At 39.8% G+C, this 26,269-nt stretch overlaps 4 protein-coding genes across 4 annotated transcripts; 3 read left to right on the top strand and 1 right to left on the bottom strand.

Annotated features, from left to right (window-relative positions):
- The first annotated feature begins 191 nt into the window (after window positions 1–191).
- LOC9634568 (F-box/kelch-repeat protein At1g55270) lies at window positions 192–2,797 on the top strand. The gene is made up of 3 exons (XM_024687000.1): window positions 192–672; window positions 744–1,374; window positions 2,015–2,797. The coding sequence occupies exons 1-3, from the start codon at window positions 489–491 to the stop codon at window positions 2,727–2,729; spliced, it is 1,530 nt and encodes a 509-aa protein (XP_024542768.1). The 5' UTR covers window positions 192–488; the 3' UTR covers window positions 2,730–2,797.
- A 7,665-nt stretch (window positions 2,798–10,462) lies between these two features.
- Window positions 10,463–12,202, bottom strand: LOC112350518 (pentatricopeptide repeat-containing protein At4g02750-like). Its single transcript, XM_024686850.1, has one exon. The coding sequence runs from the start codon at window positions 12,200–12,202 to the stop codon at window positions 10,463–10,465; it is 1,740 nt and encodes a 579-aa protein (XP_024542618.1).
- Window positions 12,203–21,540: 9,338 nt separating this feature from the next.
- Window positions 21,541–22,959, top strand: LOC9634567 (pentatricopeptide repeat-containing protein At4g02750). Its single transcript, XM_024686849.1, has one exon. The coding sequence runs from the start codon at window positions 21,541–21,543 to the stop codon at window positions 22,957–22,959; it is 1,419 nt and encodes a 472-aa protein (XP_024542617.1).
- Window positions 22,960–24,518: 1,559 nt separating this feature from the next.
- LOC112350563 (uncharacterized protein At4g15970-like) lies at window positions 24,519–25,850 on the top strand. Its single transcript, XM_024686935.1, has 3 exons — window positions 24,519–24,824; window positions 24,884–25,255; window positions 25,352–25,850. Exons 1-3 carry the CDS (start codon window positions 24,564–24,566, stop codon window positions 25,835–25,837), a joined length of 1,119 nt encoding a protein of 372 aa, XP_024542703.1. The 5' UTR covers window positions 24,519–24,563; the 3' UTR covers window positions 25,838–25,850.
- The last annotated feature ends 419 nt before the right edge of the window (window positions 25,851–26,269 follow it).

The raw sequence follows: 26,269 nt of genomic DNA, 5'->3' as shown, positions 1-26,269 counted from the left end.
CACCATTTGGTGGTCACTATCATGCAATCTTGAGATTACAAAATAGGTGCCCACTTCTCAAATGCTATGCTATCCTCTCCCCCCCCTCTCTCTCTCCCACTTCTCAAATGCTATGCTATCCTCTCCCCCCCTCTCTCTCTCTCTCTCTCTCTCACACACACACACACACACTCTTATAAGATTAAATGTTTTTCAAAAGATTTTAGTGGGGTATGTGGTTGCTGACTTGATCACCACCTTGATTCTTGAATAGTCAGAGAGGGATATATTCCATTTATCATCACCACCAGCAAAGGACAAGGCCCATGGAAAAATTCCCATGGTTTCTTTAGGGTTCTTCCTCTCCATCCCTCTCCAGAGGATCCTCTCTTCTCTTCCTCGCTTGGCGCTCTTGGCTTTCGTGTGATGTTCTTGCTCGATCTCTTGTAGCGGCGCGGATTTTGGGGCGCCCTTGCTACATTCTTGATGCTGCTGCCGATCGAAATCGAATGATCCAGCAGGAGATCTTCGATCTGTCCATGGGTTTGGCCATGTCTTCGTCCCAGGCACCGCATTCCTCGTGCCTGGGGATGAGATTCCAGAGGCGATTGCACAGGCAAAAGCTCTACATCCGGAAGCGCGCCGGGCAGCTGTGGAGATTCGTCAAGAAGCTCCGCGTGAGATTGTTCCTAGGTCAGTCACTCTCGATCGATCGAAATATCTCTCGTCTCACCCTCTCGGGTCGATTGATCCATCCATCGCAGGCGGCAGGAGCGGCAGGAATCGCGTGGTCGCATCCGAGCAGCACCAAGCCCCGGCGCCAGCGCCAGCGCCGGGAGGAGGAGAATGCAGCACGCCGTCGCGCAAGAATCCGCGCAACAAGATCAAGATCGTCAAGAAATCCACCTCCATTCTCTTCGAGGAGGTCCAAGCTCCAGCCGGCGAGTGGTCTCTCATCCCCGGCCTCCCACACGACGTCGCGCTCCAATGCCTGGCTAGGGTTCCTCGCGTGGAGCACTGCCTCCTCCGCGCGGTGTGTCGGTCCTGGCGATGGATCGTGGAGACGCCGGATTTCGTGGAGCAGCGCCGGCTCCTGGGATGCGCCGAGGATTGGCTCTATCTCCACGTTGGGACGTCCCCGCATCTGGACGAGCGCCGGGATCGCGATGGATCGTCCAAGAGGGGGAGTAGCAGCGGTGGCAAGTGGCAGCTAGTCGGGGGATTTAGCTTGTGGCACGCGCTGGATCCTTACAGGTACAAATGGCACGCTCTTCCGCCAATTCCATACGATGAATCGGTGACGGGGGGCCAGGTCGTGCTGGGCGCTACCTCGGTGGTGATGAACGGGAATCTCTTCGTCATTGGAGGAGCTCCATTTGGAAAAGCTGCCATCAGGTACTCTACTCTACCTTGTTGTGTTCTTGGGAATTGGTTTGTTTTTCCGTATGTTCTTGGTGGTTCTCTTGTCAGTGCTTTGTGGTCGACTTGACGATTGTTTGTGTTTGAGAAACAATGCTCTTGGTGGTGTGCTTCTCTTGTCAGTGCTTTGTGGTCGACTTGATGAGTGTTTGTGTTTGAGAAACAATGCTCTTGGAGGTGTGGTTCTCTTGTCAGTGCTTTGTGGTCGACTTGATGATTGTTTGTGTTTGAGAGACAATGATCTTGGTGGTTTTCCTTGTTCTATGTTTGTTTGGGTTGGATGATGATTGCTTGCACTGGCATTGTGCTTCTCGAATTATCACTTTGGTCGTCGTAAGCTACAGGAGGGTGTCCTTTTCTTCCCGTCCAGCATTGTTTCTCTATGACGCGTTTCAGTCTTTGTCATTGCGCGTTCTATCGTTGGTATCTTCCTCTCTTTGATGCATTATTTTCTTCTCTTCTTTTTTGGACTACACTCACTTGTGACCCTCGGGCTTTCTCTTTCGTTAGTCCCTGGCATCTTTGCTCCGCTTACTTTACGTGTTTGTCACTTCATGTTCGTGCTGTGGGAATTGAGAGCTAGCACCAAACTGACAATCTCACCTTTACCTCTTAGGGACGTCTGGGTTTACAACCCTCTACGAAACCGATGGAAGCGAGCGGCACAGATGATCACCCCCCGCTTCGCCTGCCTCGCAGCTACAATCAAAGGCAAGCTCTACGTCATCGGTGGCTCGGGAATCTGTCACCTCACAGGCTACTCCCTCCCGTGCCTCGAGGTCTACAATCCAAAGACGGATAGTTGGAGCTACAAAGCCAGTGCTCGGGGAATCGTCACGGCTCATCCATGCAGCCCGCTCAAGTACATCGCCGTAGTGGACGACAAGCTTTGCGTCATAGGACCACAAAGCGTGACCGGAAGAATCAACGCAGGGATGTATGACCCCGAGTCGGACTCGTGGCTGGAGATCAAGCCGGGGCTCAGATCGGGCTGGGGGAAAGCGAGCACAGTCATGGATGGTTTGCTCTACACGCTCGACTTTGGGTGCTACCAGCAGTACGTTGCCGAGAAGGATAGCTGGCTGCCAGTGAAAGGGAAGAACGCGGACTCTTTGCTCGAGTGGGATCCCAGGCTGGTGTCCGCCATGGCTGGGAGTAACGGGAAGCTCTACATGGTTGGGACGATGGGGCCGGCTTTGATCGTGGTGATCGCGCCGGTTAGAGGCGGCAAGGTGAACCAGAATGTTTGCTGGCATACCATGAAGTTGCCGAATGGTGTGGACTTTCTGGGGGACTTGGGACACTGCTCTTGTCAAGTGATCACATTCTAAGCAGTGATCCACCCGCGATTTTATTGTGTAACAAAGGTCAAGTAAATAAACGTAACAAAAACAAGGAAGAGCATTGAGAAAAATCACTGTCCAAGCTAGCATAACGTTGGTCAAACTTAGCAATCAAATCACTAGTTTTAGAGATAAATTTTTAAAAATCATAAAATAATAATCATTTTTTTTGTATTGTTAACTTTACTAATGTTTTTAAAAAAATCATGCACCCCTTTTTAAAATAATTGTTTGCCCCTTATTAATAACAAGAATGTTGGATGGTTTACAAAGAGGTTTAATATAAAACTTTTTTATAGACAGTGTTAATTGTAAAAATAGAAAGATCTTGAGGAAAGAAGTAGCCTTGGTGTGTGGTGTTTTGAACTTTAATTCCAAATCCATGTGGTGATCAATGCATCTTGATAAAGCCATATAAAGTTGCCCATGAGTGAAAATTGGGTGGAGCAAGGAAACTTGAACTCGGTAAAATGTCTGTCCTTAGCATTTGGAGATTGTTAAGCAATAACCTAAACGAATTGGAAATTATCATCTGGACATTTTGAATGGAATTTCTGTATTTGATGGTATTAGTGTGATATGTGGGATAAAAACACTTGTCCCTTTAAATTGCCCCATCACAATTTCACAATCTAAAACATTTGGTAATGCATTTTTCAAGATGAGATGTGTGCCATTGCATAGTCCTGTTGATGGAGACATATTTATGAGAAGGATAAGAATAACACCTTGTTTGAGAGAGAGTTTATCTGGTGGGAGATCAGAAGGTGTGATAGAATTTAAGAATTCTATTGGAAAATTTTCAGAATGTTCAATGTTAACAAAATCAATGCTTTTATAAATGTATGTATCACCTTGTAATCTAGAGACAATAGTGTTGTTGATTGCAAATGTATCATCATTAAGTGGGGTAATGTAAAGAACCGACTCCCCGAGATGTCGTAGGCTAAAGGATCCTCGAAAGCTTGACCGAAATGACAATGAGTTCATCGGATGGGACCGAGTCGAAGATCGAGTCCAAGACCGACTCTGAGACCGAGTTCGAGATAGAGTCCAAGACCGACTCTGAGACCGAGTTCGAGATAGAGTCTGGGATCAAGCCGAGGCCGAATCGGAGACCGAGATCGAGACCGAGTTCGAGACCGAGTTCAAGACGGAGTCTGAGATCCAAATCGGGTCCGAGACCGAGTCCGAGGTTGAGTCCGAAGTCGAGTCCGAAATCGGGTCCGAGATCGGGTCCGAGATCGAGTCCGAGACCGAGTCCGAAGTCGGGTCCGAGATCGAGTCCGAGATCGATTCTGAGACTAAGTCCACATACTATTACAGCTCAAGGGGTGAAAGCCCAAAGCGTGTGTCTCCCAGGGGGCAAGGGGGGGGGGGGGTTGCAGGGGGTTCCAAAAGTATAGTAGGGATAGTGAGGTCCAGGAACCAGTCTTGAAGGAACTCTCTAGTAGGGCTTCCAAACCGACTTGAGGTTGAGACTGGGGCTGAGGGGCCTTGGGTGGGAGTGAGCATGGGCTTGAGTGGTGCCGGAGGGGCCACCCAGGGAAGTGCTCAAGAGCAGCTCCCACTCCCAAAAGGGAAACCGACTACAGTGCTCCTGGCTCATGTGGAGTGGTGCCCCACTTGAGTACCTTGTGGCTCATTGGTCCTCGCCCTTCCTAGGGGCTTGGGCCTTCCCTTCGGGATGGAAGTGGGGGGGGTAGAGGTACCTATACCGGGCCGTTAGGCCACGGTGTTTTGCCCTGACATCCTGAAGCAAGTGTTGCACCCAAGGCTTGGGATTTAGAAGGTCCCATGATCAAGTCCTGTGGTACCAAGGGTGGTTAGGAATCTGGAAGCTTGGTGTGCTTAGCTGCTTGTGCCTGCGGGGAGGGTAGCCGAACCTTAAGTCTAGTCTAACCTAGGGAGGGGGATTGGGAGAGATTTGGGAATCCGTAGATGGATGGCTAACACTCCGTTGCTCGTGCAGTGAGTAGCTGAAACCAAGTAGGACCAAGTAGGAGTTGGTACCATAGGCGAGAACCTTGGCGAGGGAACTTAGCACAAGCCAAGGCAGAGTTGGTCGGATAAACGAGGTAAGCTGGCAAATTGGAAAGGAAAAATTTGTGGCTTACAGGTAAGTATGACTCGATTGGCTGCAATATAAGGGTTTGAAATATCAAATACTAAAGGGTAGTCAAAATCAATAATAGATGAATAAATTAGTTGTGTATGAGGTAATAAAATGGAGTTAGAAGGTAAAGATGGTTAATTTTCAAAATTTTCACTATTTCCAACTTTGAAAAGCCATTCAGACCATGATTTATCACTTTTAGCAAGTTGCATATTTTTTTTCAAAGATAAATTTCTAAATAATCTCCATAATTTATTCATTCTTACAAAACTTGAAACAATTTATGCCCTATATCCATGTGGAATGACTGAAAGTGTCTATCTAAAGTCCCCGCTAGTGACAACAATTATGCCACTAAAAGGTAATAATGTATTTTTTAGATTTCGCAACACTTGATCAACAGCAGTGAATGCATGAATGTGAACCATACTTATTTCATCTCATAACAATACATTAGTAGTTTTGATTCTTATACTTACTTCACTATTAGCAATTATACCAACAATTGATGTTTCATTTATTAGAACAGGAAGTTTAAAAGTAATCTGTGAAGTTCGGCCATTATAAAGTAAAGTACTTGCAATTCCTATCTAACCCATACTAACAAAATTTATTTTTTTCAATTGTAAAATATTTATAAGAGTGTTAAGCAAAAATGTTTTACTAGTACCACTAGAGCCATCAATGAAAATGTATCGATTATGCTCAGTTGGTTGATCAATAACATTAGAAATGTCATTAAAAATATTTAACTGTTCTTGATTAAATCGAGGAATATTTTATTCAACATTTTGACATATTTGTCTTGAGTTGACAATATTTTCATCATCAAAATTTTCAAATGGCAAAGGTAGTTGGTAGTTTTGATTAGTTTTGCCATGCATTTTTATTTTAATATCCATATTATATAAAGCATGTTCATAATAAAAAATTGAATTTGTTTACATGAAATCTGTAAACTCCTGAGTTTGGACTTCCCGGGAGGTCACCCAGCCCAGTACTATTCAAACCCAAGGACGCTTAACTCCAACTATCCCAAGACCTTTAACCGATTGGAAAAGGGGGTGCACTCTTATTCATGGGCCCTTTCCCTCTATATTTGAACCCTATGGAAACTGAGAGCCGCAACTCTCCCGAGAGCTCCACTCTCTTGACACCCTACCCCTCGGGTCGAGCCCAGTGGGAGCAAACTGGACCAGCCAGATGTCAATCAACATGTGGTGTGATTCCCTTAGCCAACCAACAGAGTCGGACCTGAGACCTCTCTGATACCAAATGTAAACTCCTGAGTTTGGACTTCTCGGGAGGTCACCCAGCCCAGTACTATTCAAACCCAAGGACACTTAACTCCAACTATCCCAAGACCCTTAACCGATTGGAAAAGGGGGTGCACTCTTATTCATGGGCCCTTTCCCTCTATATTTGAACCCCATGGACCGTCTCTCAAGTCGTTCTCTTTGGTTGCTTACAAAATCCTTAGAAAGGAAGTTTTTAAATTTATCCCATAAGAAGTAAAGATCTTTTGGAATGCAAAAAATACAAAGTAATACAAATAATTGTTTTAATTGTGATGGCATTCTAAAAAAGCAAGCATCTTTCAAACATTTTTCCCATTTGGTATCTTCAGCTATAACCCCTATTGCATCTGCAACTTGTTGAAACATGTCATAATAAATATTGTTAACTGTTTTGAGATCTTTGAAAGACATAGCACCTTTTTTATGGAGTAAAATAAAATGTAAATGATATAGTTCAACATTAGATGGTGACACAGAATACATTCGGGGAATGACATTTCTTGTATGTCGAATTTGCTAGTTATGAGTATGAGCGTTAAATGTATAATATAAAGGGATTTCCAGATATGTATATTGTCTAGCATTTGGGTCATTTATATTTAATTTAAACCATTTTGTCAACATCATACCATTTTGAGTAGCTCTTTGAAGTGCCATTTGTTCAGAACCTTCTATAACATAGACGTTTAATGAGTGCGATAGTAATTTAAATTATTGCTTTCAACTTTTACATAGGCATCAACTATATATTGTTGTGTGAGTTTTCCTGCATGTAAAATTTGATCAAAACCAAAGTGTATTCTCTTATAGATAAACGGTATGCATAATATTGGAGTAATGTAATTCGACGTCTAGAATTAAAAATATTGTTGTGCCAACCTTTGTCACCAAAAGGAAATATTAATGGGTAAACCATTGGATCACAATTATAATCAAGTGTTGAAATATATTTAGAATTGCTTATAGTTGGATATATACAAATTTCACGACTATGTGGCAGTTCTCCATCATCACTAATAAATACAACAGCAACATCATTTGTCCGTGGAGCATTATAGCGTCGTGGATTAGTTCCTTCAGTTTTTAATAACATGTAAACACCATGTATAGGATAACCTGAAAGTGTAGCAGAACGAATTTCTTCTTGTTCCATTTCATACATCATTTTGAAAGCTTAAGCATATGGGTTAACATGACTAAGGAGAGCATCAAGATGTTTAAGTAAGTTTGTCTCATAGCTTGAATTAAAAGGGTTTTGCTTTCTTATATCTGTAGCTTCTAGAGTATCAAGCATATAAAGTTGTCCATAAGTCCAATATTGACCTTCAAAAGGATGTGCTGAAATAATATTATGATATATTTGACCATGGATTTTAAAGCAATAAGGACCATGACCTTTTACAATATCAATATTAGAAGACATAGATGCAAAAGCAAGAGCACTATTGTAGTGTCTAATATTTGTTTTAAAATTAGAGTTCTTGTTTTGCTTGTAAAGTGAAAGTAAATCAAATGGTAAAGGTGAAATTGGAGGTAATATAACTTGGTTATCCTGGCAACACATTGAAGAGTTTTCATCTTTAAAATGTAATGTATTACAAAAAGTACAAACAAATGATAAACTACCAACATTAAAATTTATTATGTTAAAGTCAATATAAATGCTATGGCTTGCTAGTGTGGTATTCATGGGTGGGAGTGGTGGATTTAATATTGCTTGATATATGTAATCATCATAATGACATGCATGTAAGGTTTCAGATGCTTCTAACTGTCCAACTGATTGCTGTATATAATCATTATCATGATTAATATTTTGGCATATAGAATCATTATCATGATTATTTTGAACAGCTATAGTATGTGTATCATGGTCAATCATAGTTTCAGAGGCATCTAAATCTCCATTAGATTGTTTATTATGTCGTATGGTTCTCAAAAGATGGCAGAGGCGAGGCATTTTCAGTCACTTTGATTATAGGTTTGATTTTATATATATATATATATATATATATATATAAAATTGAGTTTGTATAGAAGTTTATGCAGAATAGAAATGCAAAGTACAGTTGGATATATATAAATTTCACAACTATGTAATGATCTGAAAGGAAAATATTAGACTTTTGCAAAGCACACTCAAGAACAACGAAATAACTCCAATGTTGTGTTTACCAATCTTTGCCTCATAATCCACAGCTTTGTAATTTTGAGCTGCAGCCCCAAGTGCTGCTCCTACGCCAGCATCAGGTTACCTGGCACAGCATCCCAGCACAGCATCGTTGAAACTAGCCCTCAAACTCTCAGAAACTGGAACTAAATTTTAGATTCGATAGAATCAGTATCAGACAGAAAAAAAAATCTCATCATAGAATACAAACTTACGACTTACCTCGATCTAAAAACGAACCTAAACCAGGCGATGCTTGCGGTGGCACCTTCTGCTTCTCCTTCTCTTTCAAGAGAACCCAGACATCAGTGCTGTGTCGGATTTCCAAAACTTTAGGAGCAGTGTTGGCTGGCGCAGCCACTCGACAGCCCTACGTCAACTCAAAACACCTGGTTCCTACAAACGGAGTTGATCCCGATCATGTGCTGAAACAAAAATCCCTCACCAGGCCCAGCAGCAAGGGATTCCTCGAGAGAATCTGGGGATGAAGAGGGAGTGTCCTTGATAATTGCTTTCCTGCAAGCCAAAGAGCTCGTGAGGCAGTGGCGAACAGGGATCAAAGCTTTGCTGAGTTGGAGATGAGCCAATTTGCCTCTCACAGTCTTGAGTTGATCCTGAGAGGAGCCTGGATTGTGTGCCCGACTACCATTCTCTTTGCCCCTATTACTTACCACACACAGGCTCTCACGGGAATGCCCACACAACCGTGTCCAACTAGAGAAGCCATGGAGCCCTAGGAGTGCATGGCATAACACCTGTCACCACACCCTCTTCCCTTCCCAGCCATGCATGCATCCCGCCCATTGGCCGCCACAACATTGAGCTAATATTCCCACTAACCATGGCCATTGGCCCTAGCCCGAGCCTGGACTGGCCTCCCCTTTCCGAGAACCATGGCTTCCGAGGCTGCCCCGGGCCTGGGATTGGATGGCTGCGGGGTCTGGGTTCTTCATTCTTATTATTATAGATTATTTATATAAAAAAAATATATTTTAAAGTGTAAATAAAACTTTTACGATATAATGAGGTCAACGTCTTCCATAAATATTTTATTTTAAATATATATTATAATTATTTAAAATTTTAAATAGATAATGTAAAATAAATAAGTAACTTTATCTTTAGATAGTTTACAATTTAATACTATTAAGTACTTATTGATTTTAAATTTATCCTTAATAGGAGTTAGATAAAATAAATATATTAATATGGCTGTAACAAAATATTTTTACACCATAAAATTAATTATTAGAGAAAAATTAATTAGCTTAATATATTACAGTAGAACTTTATTTTTATATTATTACATTCAATTGTTAACCAAAAAAGTTTTATAAATTTTAAACAATACATTTGGGGATAATTATAGAGTAATTCAGCTATATGATAATTTTCTTTTAAATCTTGATGTGACTTATAAGATGACAAATATAGAGGTACTAAATATAATAATAAATAAATTTTTTAAAAAGAATTATAATATTTCAATTTTAATTTTATTGTAAAACCTTGACATAAAATATAAAATATTTATTGTATTTTATATTAAATTTTTTTAAATATTTATAAACATATTTCCAAACCAGATCTCCTGTTTTGTCAATATTTTATTAAAATAAAATTCTTTAATTCTTAAACAGTACTAAATAAAATGATAAATAAATAACTACTTCCATGTTTTAAACGTGTAAGTTCTACATATAGATTTATTTTATTAGCTCAAAAAACTTACAAGTTTAGGTGATGTTCACAATTATCAAATTCTCAAATGTGATAACAAAAGGTGTTAGAAGCCTACCAGCAAACTGGCAAAGATGGTTGATAGTAAGAAGTCACTCCTAGATTTGCACTACTTACATTATTCATTTGCACTACTTGGTAGCTAAAGTTTGAAGTGAGTCCCGTATGCTGCCGTCATTCTATTGTTAGCACTGTAACTTGATTGTCACGAACGCCTGAAAGTTTAGAAATTGAGGGAAATAAAAATTATGGAAAACCAAAACATTACGGGGATTGTTGTTCAGATAAGCGTCGTCTTGATCAGTAACAGCTTCCCTAGTTCCCTGTTTCCTTCGAACTCCAAAAAGTTTCCAAGCTATCATTCAACGCTGGTCAGCAAGCATTCACTTGAAAGACTCTATACACAAATGCCCAGCAATGCTTTCAAAGGGGTGGATGCACAGGGCTTGCTACGGAGGATCATATCAGCGGCACGACCTCCACAGTTGGGATTGTTGTGGATCTTGCATCCAGCCAGCAAAGTTCCCCACGCAATTTCATCTGGCAAAAACGGCATTGTTTCGATGAGCTCCTCGGCGTCTTCGATCATCCCAACTCGACTTAGAACATCCAGCATGCACCAGTAATGCTCCCTGTTCAATCCAAGATCATAGTCCCGTGGTATCGACACGAACACCCTCCAAGCTTCGTCGATCAATCCCTCATGGCTGCAAGCAGCAAGAACGTTTAGCAGAGTTATCTCCTCCGCCTTGAAACCCCCGAGCTCCATTTCTCTCCACAGATCAATCGCGTCTCGCCCACTTCCGTATTGAGCAAATGCCGCCACCATCACTGCCCATGCAACCGTGTCCCTGTTCTTGATGCGATCGAAAGTTTTCTTGGCTTGCAGCATATGGCCGTTTTGGGCATACGCCGTGATCAAGATCGTCCACGAGACAACACTCTTTTCGGGCATCCTGGCAAAGAGTTCTTCGGTCTCTTCGACACAGCCAGCGTGAGCGAGAACCAGCAACATCGTACTCCAAGTTACGTTGTTTGATTCTCGCAAGCCAGCAAAGAGCCTTTTGGATTCCTCCACGAATCCATTCTGTCCGTAAGTTGCGATCATCGCCGTGAATGTCACTAGGCTCCTCCTTGGCATGAAATCGAAGAAGTTTTTCGCTTCTTCCAGCTGACCATCCTGTCCGTATGATCCCAGCATGATCGTCCACGCGAAAACGTCCCGCTCCGGCATGAGCTCAAACGTGTTCCGGGCTTCCGAGATCGACCAGTTCTCGGCATAACCCACGCAAAGAGTGTTCCACGAGATCAAACTCCGGAGTGGAAATCGATCGAACAGCTTCCTGGCCTCGTCAACGTTCCCCTTTTGAACAAGCGCAGCTAGCATTGCATTCCACGAGATTAGATCTCGTTTTGGCATTTGATCGAAGCTCCGTTTGGCCTCCTCCAGGAGCCCACCTTGCGAAAATGCCTGGCAAGCGGAATTCCAAGACACGAGACTCCACTCGGGCATTCTTTCAAACATCGCAGCAGCGCTTTTCCATTTCTCGTTTTCGCCAAAGGCAGCGATCATAGTGTTCCAAGAGACTATGTCCCTGTTTGGCATTCTATCAAACATACTTTTTCCTTGACCCAGATGCCCCGTTTGAGCATATAATTTAAGCATAGAAGTCCACGAGACTAAATCATGCCCAGGCATTTTTTCAAAGCTGGTGCCTGTTTCAGAAGTGTACCCGACACGGGCATACCCAGATAATAGAGAATTCCAAGAAACCACATCCCGCTTTGGTATTCTTTCGAAGAGAAACTTCCCTTCCACCATATACCCGTTTTGGGTATATGCACCAAGCATGATGTTCCATGAGATCAAAGTTCTCTCTTCGATGGTCTCGAAAACTTTTCGTGCTTCCTCGGGACAGCCACACCGACCATACATTTGAACGATCTGGTTGCCAAGAGGAGCGTTTTTTTGTATCTCGCTTGGAAGGATTCGCGCGTGAAGGTATCGTCCCTGGAGAAGATCTTTGGCCTCTCCACAGCGAGCGAGAAGCTTGTACAAATCTTTGCTATCTGTGACTAGAGCTTGTGTGGAGATTCCTCTCTGTGCTATCTTGGAAGAAGGTATACTAAAGTGCATAGAGCTAAGAACATTCTATAGGGAACTGTTCTTTCAAACTATCTAAGAAGAAAGAAAGATATGGAGTGATTCGAAAGAGCTGGCGTCCAGTGATGCGATCGCTTCGGTGATGAAGATCACCCAATTGTCTCGCAGCCACGATCTTGTCGCGGCAGAGCAAGCATTCAATCGAATGCCGGAGAAGAATCCCCAGGCCTGGAATGCAATGCTAGCGGCCTACGCGCGAAATGGCGATGTTGGTCGCGCCAAGCAAGTCTTCGATGGCCACCCAGCTCCAAATCTCATCTCCTGGAGCACGATCATCGCCACTTATGCCAGGAGCGAAGAAGAGAGACTCGTGGACACCGCCAAGCGCCACTTCGATTCCATGCCGAAACATCATCTCGTGGGATTCGATGTTGCTCGCGTACTCCGGCAGCTCCAAGGATCTGGCCCGTTATTGCTGCTGAATCCAGCCAAACACTGCTCCTTGAGTCATCCATGACAAGCCGTTGGCTGCAGCGGAAGTCTTTGTTGTCGCCATCATCTCAGTGTCAATTGTTAAATGTGGTGCTGCAAGAGGAAGATCCACGCTCAGCTTTCAACTTTGCCTCTTGACATGCCCACACTTTCAACTTGTCCCGCACTTCAAGTTGAATTTTTGCTTGATTCCTGGTTTTTCCTTCATGCTATTGGAGTGCTTATTTCCAAGTTGATTGAAAATAGAGCTCCTGCCTTCACCTACAAGGGTCTTCTCATGTTGCATGAGTTCAGCAAAAGTCTCCCGGTGGGTGATGTCTGTAATTTTCTTGATATATAGAAGATGAGATTTCATAGCACGAGTTGCAAGTCCTTTAAAAAGAACTGCATTTAACTCTTGATCTGTGACACTGCCATCTAGATCGAACAGCTGACTCTCCACCACCTTACACTGGAGTCGAGTGATGTAATTTTGTACTTGCCCATTGGGTTGCTACTCCAAGCTGTAGAGTTCACTGTGATGAAGAATCATGTCTACATCCTCTTGCAGATCCATTCCCATAATTTCACAAATTCTAGCCCAATTGTGAGTAGAAGTCTTTTCCACATTCACATGGACACTCTAAAGAGGGCCAAGTCCTCCTCCTAAAGCTCCATTTGCCCTGGCATCTAGATCATGCCATTCATTGTATTGATCAATGTTGTCATCCTTTAGTGAGCATTTTCTCGTTTCAGATACCATGGGCCAAAATCCCCACCTCATAAACCAGAACTATCCAAGGAAAGGAAATTAATCCATTGAACTACTCTGAAAAGGATGCCATCCTGTCCTAGCATTTAAGGCATTACCGTGCCAAAAAATTCTGACCATTCCTTTGATACCATGTGAAGACCTCTCAGCCTTGAAGACACTCCCAGAACAAACCTTTCCAATGGCTCTCAAGAAATGGCAAAGAAAAACTGAATTCAGACTTTGTACACCACATGGCTCTAACATAGATAGGCAAGAAACGAGACTTCTCTCTCGCTTCAAATTGAAGAATTGCTCCACAGTTTCCACAGTCAAGCATGTGTGGTATATTTCTAAGGCTCAACATTCCTTAGTGTCCCTTGGACAAATGATGGAACAAGGATTTGACTTGGAGTTTCGTGGTGATCATACATTCAAAGGTTGGATATATGGCTTCTGCAAGCTAGATAGAATAGTTGTTTGGATTGCAAAGTTTGTGTCCCAAGGAAGCTACTAGCTATGATGATAGTTACTACAAGTTCATCTTTAGGGGGAGCTGCATATATGCAAACCTCAAGTGCAATTGGCCATGTGAATTACAAAATGATCTAGCAGTTACAGTGAGACCATGTGGTTGATGGCTTTGAACCATGCATAATCCAGGCAAGCAACATCACCTGTTCAACTCTAGTGGGAGTGTTCAAATGACAAGACTTATGGATTTGCCAGTAGGAGCCAAGAATATTTTAAGAATATTCTGGTACACTAAAGAATATTCTGTTAAGATTTTAGTGTCAATATTTTTATTAAATAGGTATTTTAAACCAAATTAATAATTTTATTCATATTTAGATTTGTGTAAACTACCAGTATCTAATCTTAGTAGCAATAGTTGCTATTTAATACCTTATCAACTCGTTTACAGAAGAAATTATTATTTTAATAATTAATAATTGTTATTTATACTAATTATTTAGGTAAGAATCCTCTAATTTATAATGTATATTTATATTAAATTTATTATTATTACATAAAATCCCATGCTATATGTTATTTTAGATGTAATTTATAAATACAAAAATTATTTATAGTATATTAAATTCAAATACAATACCAATATCTTTTTTTTTTTTCAATGTCATGAACACCTCATATTAAGATATTGCAAAGTGATAAATCCAAAGTTTAATATTTGAATCCATCCCAAGAAGCATATAATATACAAAATACATACTTACAAGGGATGAGGACTTACTAAAAGTCTAACATTGAAAGAAGTATGTGCAAGTGCAATTTGAAAACTAATTGATTGTGATATTGTAAACCTTCATGTTTACAGTATTAGTTTTATAACTAAGAACTGTATGCTGACACTCTTAACTTCTGCCTTCAATTGTAATGCTTTTGAGTATGTTATTTTTACTTTATTTGACCAAATATTTGTAATCTTCACATGTTTATTGTTTTTTATTTTTAGAACTTCTTGAGAATAGTGTTGAGGTTAAGTTTATGGTTGTAAAATATTTTTTTCAAATTTAAAGCTTGCTTCAACCAAAGCTTGAAGCTCCAAATTCATCAAGTTCACCCTTTCTTCAATTGACTAAATATATGGTGCAAGTTTTTGGATAATTTGTGTTGCAATAGACAATGTGTGCAAAAATTCTATTGGATAGAACCATATGAACTGATTACAATGTTGTGAAGGATCACCATATTGTTATCATCCCCAAAAACAAGGTGTTGGAGTGTGTAAGGTTCTTATAATAATTTGCTTAACACATAATTTTCCTCCAATCCAAGCAAAACAATTAACTACAAATCTTGCTCTAGATTAGCATATATCCCACTCAATTTTATGAATATTTTATTCTTTGACTTAGAAGTACTTAAGTTCTTGGTTGCTCAGAAGCACTAGTCCTCTTTGTTCTTTAGTAACATACTTGTACTTAGAACAGTGTGAATCTATCAGTTGTATTAGCTTATTTGTTTATTGCTTCCTTCTAATAGTTTCAAGGCTCCTAATTAGTTTTATAACAAATCAAATTTTAAGATCATATAAAGTTGATCCTATCACCTCTGTGAGCTTATGACTAGAAGGTCATATCAATGTTGTAATAAATAAGCATGCCACTAAATCTTCAAGATTTGGTCCATTTCTTATAACCTAGCCTTTCATATAAGCATGCATAAAGGTTTGTTGTAAAATAGAAATGACTAAGTCATTTTAGCAATCTTCAAATAGAGATACACGTTTAAAGCTACTTATTTTTGCTAGCTATATTGCATAGTAACTCTCAATAAGATTTGTTGTTGGAATTTGGGTAGCAATTGTTTCAGAACTTATCTACAATAGAAAGAAAATTAATAAAAAAAATCAATGCTAATACTTATTCACTTGAGAAATAACTAAAGTCCCTTAATGTGGAAAACAAATAAACCACCATGTTAGTTAAGTATGTAGTCTTGGAATTGCTTTCTCATAAACATTACCTTTAGCCCATCATAAATATATGAACTTATACTGCTTTTTTACATTTTCTAAAGTGTTTATAGTTTTTAAACTCTGGCACAACTATTTATGTTCATCATGGTATTTAACTCATATGCATTTCTCCGTATATTCATGTAAACTCTACTCTCAATGGAGAAAGGCAACTCCTCTCTCGGCTAACTAAAACCTTGCCTAGACTATCATTGTAGACAATTTTAATAGCTCACTAATTTACTTGTGCTTCATCACTTATGAAACCATAAAACATTGGTGATGTTGAAGATTCTGTTTCAACTTGGTATCTTGATATTCCTGTTCCAACCACCCCCTCTAAAAGAATGCACACTTTGGGCTTTCACCTCAATCCTAGAAGTTTGTTTCTAGGACAATCACGAAAACTTACTAAATATTAAATGGTGTTAAATTGTGAATTTGGATACAGAAATAACACTATCATGTTTAAAACAATATTTGTCATTTTCCATAAATAGCTAATGAGACTGAATGAAACCAACATTTAAGGTATGATAGTAAGGGTGTTTAATAGATATGGTAAGCTATCATTTGGCAATATTAAGGATTAATTTTAATATGCAAGGGTTTTTGTCACTAGCTAGTGCAAGACACAAAGAGACAGAAACTCTTTACCAGGCTAAGTATGCTTAGTTAATAATATATAGGAATTTTGTACTTATGCTCGTCTGGTCTAAGTATACTCAAAATGCCGAGCTAACTCCACTAACATAAGAGGGTTTGATAAAGGGCCCAACAATATTAATCTTTTGCTATCCTAGCAGTAAAGAAATAATATTTGAAAACTCTCACCAATTGCTAATTTTTTATACCCGCAATCACATTCACAACACTCTCCCCCTTTATAGAAAAAATCCATATCCTCATCAATGCATACTCTAGTCTATACCATTGTCAACGAAACAATTCCAGAAAAACTTCATAATGTTCATACTTATATGAGAAATGCACTAACTTAAATGAGTTAAGGGTAACCTCTTTGTCTAATGCAAATGTGCTCCAACTCAGACACCTTTTGGTTGTCACTGACAAAGAAACGACCAATGAAGTCAGCCATCTTTGCTACTTTGAGTGTCATTTAGCTTACAAAAGATGATATATCTTTGCTCATAGATGACATAGAGAAACTAAAGGCCCTAACCTTCCTAAAAAAACAAACCAAACCTATCAGTAAAGTTTAGATAAACTACTATAAATAGGAAGTGAGAATTGTTTATACAGTCATGCCCTTTTAATGGAATAAAGAACATTGAGAGAAAGGTATATTATATGATTAGTTGATAATAACTATCCAATGATTAAAGATTTTACTATACACACGAAGTGCTGAAGCCAATTTCCTTATACTAGTCCAAACCCAAAGAGTAAAAGATAGGCAATAACAAAGCCATAGATAATGATATTTTAGAAATTAAATTATCAATGAATTATGCATATATTATAACAAAAAAGTATTCTAATAAAGTTATCATTTGATAAACTAGGATTATAGGAACCACCAAGATCATTAGAGTTTACAAAGCACAAGAGTAACCATCTAACAAAATTCAATAGCAAGTATATTATCAAGTAAATTCAATTATAAAACTTAACTACCAAAGATTGTAGATAACATGCCAAATAACTTATGAAAGACAATTTAAATAACATAAAGTATTATTAACTAGCAAGTAAAATGCTTGCAAATGTATCATTTAAAGGAAATTATATCCAATCTATCAAAATTAACCATAGCAACAATCAATAGAACAAAATAAATGCAATAAAATCAACAACATTGCATTAACCAATCTAAATAAATCCCCCTTAACAATACTAAAAAAATTTAAGTTGCTCAAACAAACCCAAGATACCAATCTAAAACAAACAACAAAGAACATATGGTAATGCAAAAAGTTAATTTATATCAAAGATAACAATTAACCATTGTGAAAGATTATCAATCATTCCATCAATAAAGAGATGCATAATTATCATCAAAGAAGTAATCCACCTTCTGAATAATGGCAAATCATTCAAATTGCCATATCAACTTAAATATCAAAACTAATTGACCCAAAATACCTTCCTTGACAACTTTTAACAAATAGAAAAATGAGTATGAAAACTCAAAGAATTAGAAGGTCAAGGAAGCTTATAGTCAAGTTTTGTTTAACAATGATTATAAGTCTTATATAAACTAACTTTAATGCCAAAGAAGAAATTATGATACAACCTAGAATATCCTTTTTAAAACATTTATAAGCTAAATTTTATAATATAAATGCTAATGAGGAATATGTTTGCATCAATCCAAAAGTTAAGCACAATAAAGGTATGTTCAATAAATGATAAAAAAATCCTCCATGAATTTATCTTTTATAGTACAACGTAACTCACTTTATAAGAAGCATATAAGACTTACCAATGGTCAATATATCCTCAATTCAAATACAATAAGGAGCTCAATATTGATCATTAACTCTTCCTTTCATAAAGCTAATAGATGTAAGGCATAAATTTTCATTTTCTAATTTACCAATTTATTTCATCTATCTAACCATATTTGTTTTGGTCTCAGTTAAATTCCCTCACCAAAGTTCTTGCACTAGCTCTTACTTGGTTCTACTTGAATTCAATTACTCACTACATAAATAATAGGGTGTTATTCATCTATCCACGGATCTTTAAATTCTCTCCCAATTCTTTTTTTCGGGTTATACTAAACTTAAAATTCGGCTACACTCCCCACAGGCATTAGCAACTAAGTATACTAAACATGATTCCTAACATCCCTTAATACAATAAGACTTAATCATGGGACCCTTAAATCCCAAGCCTTAGGTGCATCTTTTACTTTAAAACCTTGGGAGGAAAACACTATGGTCTAATAATTTGGTATGGGTACCTTTACTCCCCCACTTCCTCCCAAAGGGAAAACACAAGCCCCTAAGAAGGAGTGAGGACTCAAGTGGTATAAGTTATATAATACTTAAGTGGGGCACCACTTCATATGAGTTAAAAGCATCACAATCAGTTTCCCTTCCAAGAGTGAAAGTTGGTCTTGAGCATTTCTTTGAGAAGCCTTTTTGGCACCCCTTGAGTTCATGCTCATTCCTATGTAAGGTCACTAACCCCCAATCCCCACCTCAACTCAGTTTGGAAGCACCACTAGAGAATTCTTTTAAGATTGAGTCTTAGGAGATGATTGTTTTGAGTTGTCACTCTATAACCTATATTAGTATTCCAACTTGGTCTCAAAATTGATTTTGAACTTGATCTCAGACTCAGTCTTGAACTTAATCTTAGACTCAGTCCCAAACTTGATCTCAAATCTTAGACTTGGCCTTGAACTCAATCTCAAAGTTAGTTTTAGACTCGATCTCAAACTTGGTCTTTTCAATAAATTCTTTATAGTTTTAGTTGTGATTTTGGGATCCTTTAGCATACGATATCTCAAGGAGTTTAGTTCCTTACAGCATAGTCCACAACTAAACTATTTTTTAAGGAAAAGCTAAATCTCAACCTCTATTAAGCAATCTTATGTAGAATAAAACTAATTCAACCTACTACTCAATTTGTTTGAATGCCAATATAGTTGCTAATTAACAAATGCAAAAATGTTAACGACATAAAGTTACAATTAAATCATCAACACTATTTGTATTGAGACGAATGAAACTCAATAGCAATCCTATAAAGAGACATTTGATTTCACTTAAATCTTAATATCAATAATATCAACAATAGAGCATCACTTTAATGCTTTCAACACTAAAACAAAGCTAAAAGTGAATCACCACTCAAACCTAGTTAACTAAGGTGGAAGATACTATACTTAGTATCTGAAACTAATCCTTCAATAATATTCAACTTTAAATAATACATCATTAAAAGTGATTCACCACGTCCAAGATTGAATAAAATCCAACACTATAAACTAAATGCAACTAAATTATATTGACAAAGGTAGAATCGACATGCTAACATAAAAAAACCATGCAAGGATAAAGACACAATCCTCCACAATATCATCTGGTAAAGCAAGCCCATCACTATTAAATCATCATTAAGAAAAACAAGTGTCAATAGTCCTTAATGAAATCTACAAATAACCATTAGTCACAAAGCAACTAATAATTATTTGTTAACTTGCCTTCAGAAGACCCAAACACTAAACCCACATTATTGAGTCATGTACTTGTCAAAGAAGAAGCTATCACTTTATGTACAATATAAAGGTTTATAAACAAGCATAAACTAAATGACCATTTGAATCTAACTCAATTGCAATAAATTCATTAATGCATTTAACTAATAGCTTTGAATATGCCTTGAAGAGATTAACTATGCATGATCAACACTTAGTCAAAACTAAACAAATACTATGAAATGGATTCATATGGTATATAACCTTTTAATAAACAAAGTTATAATATAGATACTAACACTTCAACCTCAAACAACTAAATTGGATATCATCATCTTTAGCCAAGGCTATTAAGACCAAGTCAAGATCAACAAAAACTCATTACTCTCATAAAGTTTAACAAAATACAATATGCAACTTACCACGAAGTATAACGCTACAAAAGAAAGGCATAAAGATCACTTTCTAAAAAAATGTAACAACCACTTTTTTACACCAACTTTAAATTTTATTTAACTTAATTGCCTTAGCCCCAAAAGTTAATATCCCTTTCAAGTCATATTATATAAACTACTTAAAAGTCTAATTTAACCAAAGTCAACTCCAACTTTTTCTCACTAGTTTACAATAGCTTTCGAAACAAAATGATTTTTGGGCAAAATGATTAACATATCAATTATTAAAAAGGCTTAAGAAAACTTATGGAAATTTTTTATCCTAGAGAAATAGTAACTCTCAATTTAAAAATATAAATTCTCAAAACTCAACCAACTTTCTACTCCATTTCTCGTTTTCACTGAAGGCATTGATCATAGTGCTCCAAGAGACTATATCCCTGTATGGCATTCTATCAAACATACTTAGCTTTGAACAGATGCCCACTTTGGGCATATAACTTAAGCATGGAAGTCCATGAGACTAAATCATGCCCAGGCATTTTCTCAAAGCTGGTGCCTGTTTCAGCAGTATAACTACATGGGCATACCAAGCTAACACAAAATTGCACGATACCATATCACGCTTTGGCATTCTTTTGAAGAGAAACTTCCCTTCCACGTTTTTGGTATATGTACCAAACATGATCGTCCATGAGATCAAAGTTCTCTCTTTGATGGTCTCGAAAACTTTACGTGCTTCCTCACCGACCATACATTTGAACGTTCTGGGAGCGTTGCTTTGTATCTCGCTTGGAAGGATTCTAGTGTGGAGGTATCTTCCCTGGAGAAGATCTTTGGCCTCTCCACAGCGCGCGAGAAGCTTGTACAAATCTTTGCTATCTGTTAGTAGAGCTTGTGTGGAGATTTCTCTCTGTGCTATCTTGCAAGAAGATATACTTAAAAGAGCATAGAGTTAAAAGAACATTCTATAGGGACGTGATCTATCTGAGAACCGCTGCGTTCGTTCTTGTCTCCCCTGTCGTTCTTGTCTTTCCAGTGACTCCAAAGTTGGAGCTTTTGTAGCTTTCGTTCTTCCTGCAGCCCCTCCCTGAGAAAGTGATGGCATCCAGTGATGCGATCGTTTCGGTGATGAAGATCACCCAATTGTCTCGCAGCCACGATCTTGTCGCGGCAGAGCAAGTATTCAATCGAATGCCGGAGAAGAATCCCCAGGCCTGGAACGCACTGCTAGCGGCCTACGCGCGAAATGGCGATGTTGGTCGTGCCAAGCAAGTCTTCGATCGCCACCTAGCTCCAAATCTCATCTCCTGGAACACGATCATCGCCGCGTATGCCAGGAGCGAAGAAGAGAGATTCGTGGACACCGCCAAGCGCCTCTTCGATTCCATGCCGCTGCGAAACATCATCTCGTGGAATTCGATGTTGCTCGCGTACTCCCGCGGCTCCAAGGATCTGGAAACGGTGGAGCAATTCTTCGATTTGATGCCAGAGAGAAGTCTCGTTTCCTTTTGTCACATCCTATCTGCAGTTGCCGCTTGTGGGGAATCTATCCAGCTCAAGCGCTTGCTCGATTCAATGCCGGAGAGAAATCTAATCTCTCTCACAACTGCGCTTTCAGGATTCGCACTCTTTCGCGATCTTCCAGGCGCGATTTCTCTGTTCCATAGCATGCCCGAGGTGGATCTAATCGCCACAAACGTGATGCTTTTGGCATATGCCCGATCTGGGTATTTGCTACGTTGTAAAGACTTTTTTGATTCTATGAGGTACAAGAGCATCGTTTCGTACACGACAGTTCTTCATGCGTTTTCCAAGGAAAACCAAATGAGTTTTGCGGTAAAAATTTTCTTACAAATGCCTGAGTGGAATCTTGTCTCTTGGAATTGCTTGCTTACAGCGTATATTTCAAATGGGCATTTCAAACAAGCAAAGCTGCTCTATTATTCTCTGCCTGTGAAAAACGTAGTGTCTGCAAACTTATTTCTGGGATCAAACGTGAATTCTCATGTAGATTTTCTAAAACATTTGTTCAATCAAATGCCTGAAAAGAACACTACTTCCGTTAACATTGTTTTAACTGCACTTGCTCAAGCTGGGCAATTTGTCGAAGCAAATTCATTTTTTGCAGAAGCGAACTTGAACGCTCATGATCTTGACGAGGTTACTTTGCTCGCTGTTCTCTACGCTTGCAGCCATGGCGGAGAAATCTCGGATGCAAGGCTTCGTTTCCAGTCGATAAGCCTGGATTTTGGTGTCAAGCTATCCAAGTACCATCACAGGAGCTTTGCAGATGTCCTCGCTCGCTCCAACAATTTGTGTGGAGCTCGGGATTTGATGGAAAGCATGCCTTTTGTGCCAGATAGCTCCGACTGGAAGAATTTCTTAGGAGCTTGCAAGAGCTGGAACGATTTCAAAGAGGGAGCTCAAGCATCAAAGTTGGCTCTAGAGAAAAAAGAAGTACAAGATGGAGGATGCTACATTTTCTTGGCTGCCATTGATCCATTTAAAGTTTCTTAGCCACAACAGGTAATCTATTTTGAAAGTTCTGTTACTTAAACCATTCTCAAACAGATGACTCGGGGTGAAGGAACGACGAAGCTGCTTGCAGAAAAAACTTAGGCAATTTATAGATCTCTGCCAGTTTCTGAGTGTGCTCTAAAGTGAGAGAGACGTCAGCATCTGGAAATATGACTTAGGAGCAGTAATTTGCAGATGGACATCCAATGAAGTATATGGATCATAGAGTGGGGGAATTTGTTTTGCCAGGCTTGAAATGTGGCTGGGATTTACAGTGACACCGAGGTATCTTGTTATCAATGATGATGGTATCAGGGAATAGAAAGAGATTCAACTTACGCAAAGCTGGAGAGTTTGATATTGTATTGTAAGTAAAACTAACATTTTTTCTCTTTCTTCAATGTTCATTTGGTTACATTTTGTGTATTACTTTTAGCATTAGGATTTTAAATGTTCTAGAATTATTTTAGTGTTATTCTGTGCTTATTATCAGGAATTACTAAGTAACTTTGTTCAAAATCCCAAGGGTTAAGTTTAGGGTTTAGGGTTTAAATAAACCCGAACCCAAAACTATGAGTTTTGTGCAAAGGCAGTCCCATACCACCAAATCATTCTTGATGCTGCCCTCCTCACTTAGCTTGTTTAGCACTCCTAGAATGTGGTTCACTTCGTCCAATTGTGCAATTGAGATATCCAAAGATTATCTCAAACAATCCGTTTGTAAATAAAAATGGAGGCTTTCCTTTCTTCTACTTTCTGTCTGTCACTTAGTAAAGCTTAATTCCTCTCCTGGATTCGAGGCGTGTGCTCTTGTCTCTCAAATTGAACCATTGAGGTGATTAAGAAAGATGAATGGCCAAAGCAATCGGACTTTGCACAAATTAGAACATCCCCAACAATCAATACCTTTGCAAGGATAAAGAAGTTTTTCCACTTGAATCTTATAACCTGAAATTGAAATGTGGATTATGGCAGTTTAAAAAAGTTTATAAATTATAAACTCATAGAGCCAACTACATGGTATCACACCACAATGTGCCTTCATTTGGTGTGGGTTAACGTCAGGCATCCCACCTAGATCTCTATGATGTTAGTTGGATCTTAATTTCCAAGGGTTAAAGTCTTTGTGCAATCTATGTAAATCTCCTTTTAACCAATAATACATACTCTTGCATTGTCGAGACAATAGATTATTTGCTGGTAAAGCCTCATCAATTGAACCCCAAATTACCTCTTTGATTTCTTATGAAGTTTGAAAAATCATATTAAACAGCAAACCAATTAAGCTACTCGCTAATGTGAAGCTGAATTGGTCAGATTTATATGTAAAACGTAAATTATTTATCTCTGTATATTTTATATTTAAATAAATTCATAGAATCAAAGACTTTTTGTTACCAAACATTAATGCATTTCTTAAAAATCGGTGGTCAACTTGTATTGCGTTTGCATGCGAATCTTAGACTTAGAGAGAACAATCCCATCATAAGAATGATAAGACTCGCATAATCGAAATTCGATTGATTTCAAACGAAGGCAAAGAGATTCCCCATCATGGCGGCTTCCAATTCCTTCTTCTAGCAAATGTTTGGTGCTTTTTCCAGATGGAGGGAACCAAAAAATTGCAGCAAGCTATGCTTCCAGCAGCAGGGATCCTTTGCACACTCGTTTTCTTATGCTTGGTTCTATCATTTAGTGGCGATCAAGCCCGCGATCAAGCCATTCTGGAAGAAAAGATTGGTGTCACCGAAAATTCATGGTTAGCAGCGCATGCATCAAACTCGAGCACCACCATGGACGATGGCGGGCATGATCCCAGCAAGGATAACTTCGATTTCCAGAGCCTCTCGGTCACCAGCAACTTTGTGAGTTGACAATTTAGATCGACTTGCTTCTAGGCTGATTGGCAAATTTGTACATATAGAGCGTGAAAGAGCTCCAAAACCTCAACAAGATCCTCCACAGAGCGCAATTCCACAACAAGACCGTGATCCTCACCACTCTCAACCAGGCATGGGCGGAAAACAACACCATGATCGATCTCTTCCTCGATGGCTTCCACAAGGGAATCGAGACCGAGCGGTTCCTCCCCCATTTGGTGATCATCGCCCTGGACTCGCCCTCGTTCCAGCGCTGCGCCCAAATCCACCGGCATTGCTTCCTCCTGCGCACCGATGGCATCAATTTTGCGGGCGAGCAGAAGCGCTTCATGACACCCGACTACCTCGAGATGATGTGGAGGAGGATCTACTTCCTCCGCGTCGTTCTCCAGCTCGGCTATAGCTTCGTGTTCACGGTACCGTACCTAGCTCTCTTTCGTACAGTGATTATCCCGAAGATCACGGAAGAACCCTAAATTTTGTCACTAACTTTTCGTTTGGTTTTCTGTCAGGATGCTGATATCCTCTGGTTTCGCGATCCATTCCCTCAATTCCATCCCGTGGCGGACTTCGAGATCGCATCGGATCACTTCACTGGAATCGACAACGATTTGAACAACGCTCCAAACGGGGGATTCGTCCACGCTGTGTCCGGCAACAGAACGATCGCGCTCTACGCGCTGTGGTACGACGCGCGGCTGCGATTCCCTGGCCGCCACGACCAGGACGTGCTCAACGACATTAAATTCAGCCCGGAGTTCTCGGCCCTGGGACTGAGGTTGCGATTCCTCAGCACAGAGTTTTTTGGAGGGTTTTGCGAGCGTCCAAAGGATCTGGGGCTCGTGTGCACCATGCACGCCAATTGCTGTGGAGCAGGCCTGGAGAACAAGCTCCAAGATCTCCAGCTCGTAGCAGAGGATTGGAATCTCTGGAAGTTCATGACCCAAGAACAAAGAGACAAGTATAAGATCGAATGGAGAGTTCCCAGGCATTGCTAGACGCTTGGGTTTATTTTCTAAATAATAAGGATCAAGCACGAGGAAGGGAAATCTTTCTTGAAAAGTTCTATACATCATTTAGCATCATATCACACTGACCGCTGTAACTGTTCGTTTCCTCGTTGATCGAGTGGAGGCTTTGATTTCCTCCAAGCTCTTGGAGGCCTTGATCTCCTCCAAGCTCTTGATGGGTCGCGAGGAAACGAGCTCCCACTCCACCTCTGGATCGCCGCCGGTGCTTTTCCTGCGCTTGCTGGATCGAGAGGGAGGGGGAGGAACCCAGATCACATCGGCATCCCCGTCCTCTTCCTCTTCCTCGCGACCAGGGGCATCGGCTGGATCGATCGTCGCCTCCTCCACTAGATTCTTCGTCGCCTCTGGTTTTACCTCTCGCGCCCCCTCCTTGTCCTTGTCCCTTCGAACGTTCCTCTT

Source organism: Selaginella moellendorffii, unplaced genomic scaffold, assembly GCF_000143415.4.
Source record: "Selaginella moellendorffii unplaced genomic scaffold, v1.0 SELMOscaffold_51, whole genome shotgun sequence".
NCBI lineage: Eukaryota > Viridiplantae > Streptophyta > Lycopodiopsida > Selaginellales > Selaginellaceae > Selaginella > Selaginella moellendorffii.
The sequence above is the reverse complement of the archived record's forward strand: the minus strand, read 5'-3'. Positions and strand labels throughout refer to the sequence as shown.

What these genes read in the sequence shown, in the direction of transcription:
- LOC9634568 (XM_024687000.1), top strand. Translation starts at nt 489, where the DNA reads ATGATCCAGCAGGAGATCTTCGATCTGTCCATGGGTTTGGCCATGTCT. An exon ending in CCGCGTGAGATTGTTCCTAG is followed by an intron (nt 673 to 743) that starts GTCAGTCACTCT and finishes CATCCATCGCAG; the next exon opens with GCGGCAGGAGCGGCAGGAAT. An exon ending in TTTGGAAAAGCTGCCATCAG is followed by an intron (nt 1,375 to 2,014) that starts GTACTCTACTCT and finishes TTTACCTCTTAG; the next exon opens with GGACGTCTGGGTTTACAACC.
- LOC112350518 (XM_024686850.1), bottom strand. Translation starts at nt 12,202, where the DNA reads ATGCACTTTAGTATACCTTCTTCCAAGATAGCACAGAGAGGAATCTCC.
- LOC9634567 (XM_024686849.1), top strand. Translation starts at nt 21,541, where the DNA reads ATGGCATCCAGTGATGCGATCGTTTCGGTGATGAAGATCACCCAATTG.
- LOC112350563 (XM_024686935.1), top strand. Translation starts at nt 24,564, where the DNA reads ATGGAGGGAACCAAAAAATTGCAGCAAGCTATGCTTCCAGCAGCAGGG. An exon ending in TCTCGGTCACCAGCAACTTT is followed by an intron (nt 24,825 to 24,883) that starts GTGAGTTGACAA and finishes TTGTACATATAG; the next exon opens with AGCGTGAAAGAGCTCCAAAA. An exon ending in GCTATAGCTTCGTGTTCACG is followed by an intron (nt 25,256 to 25,351) that starts GTACCGTACCTA and finishes GTTTTCTGTCAG; the next exon opens with GATGCTGATATCCTCTGGTT.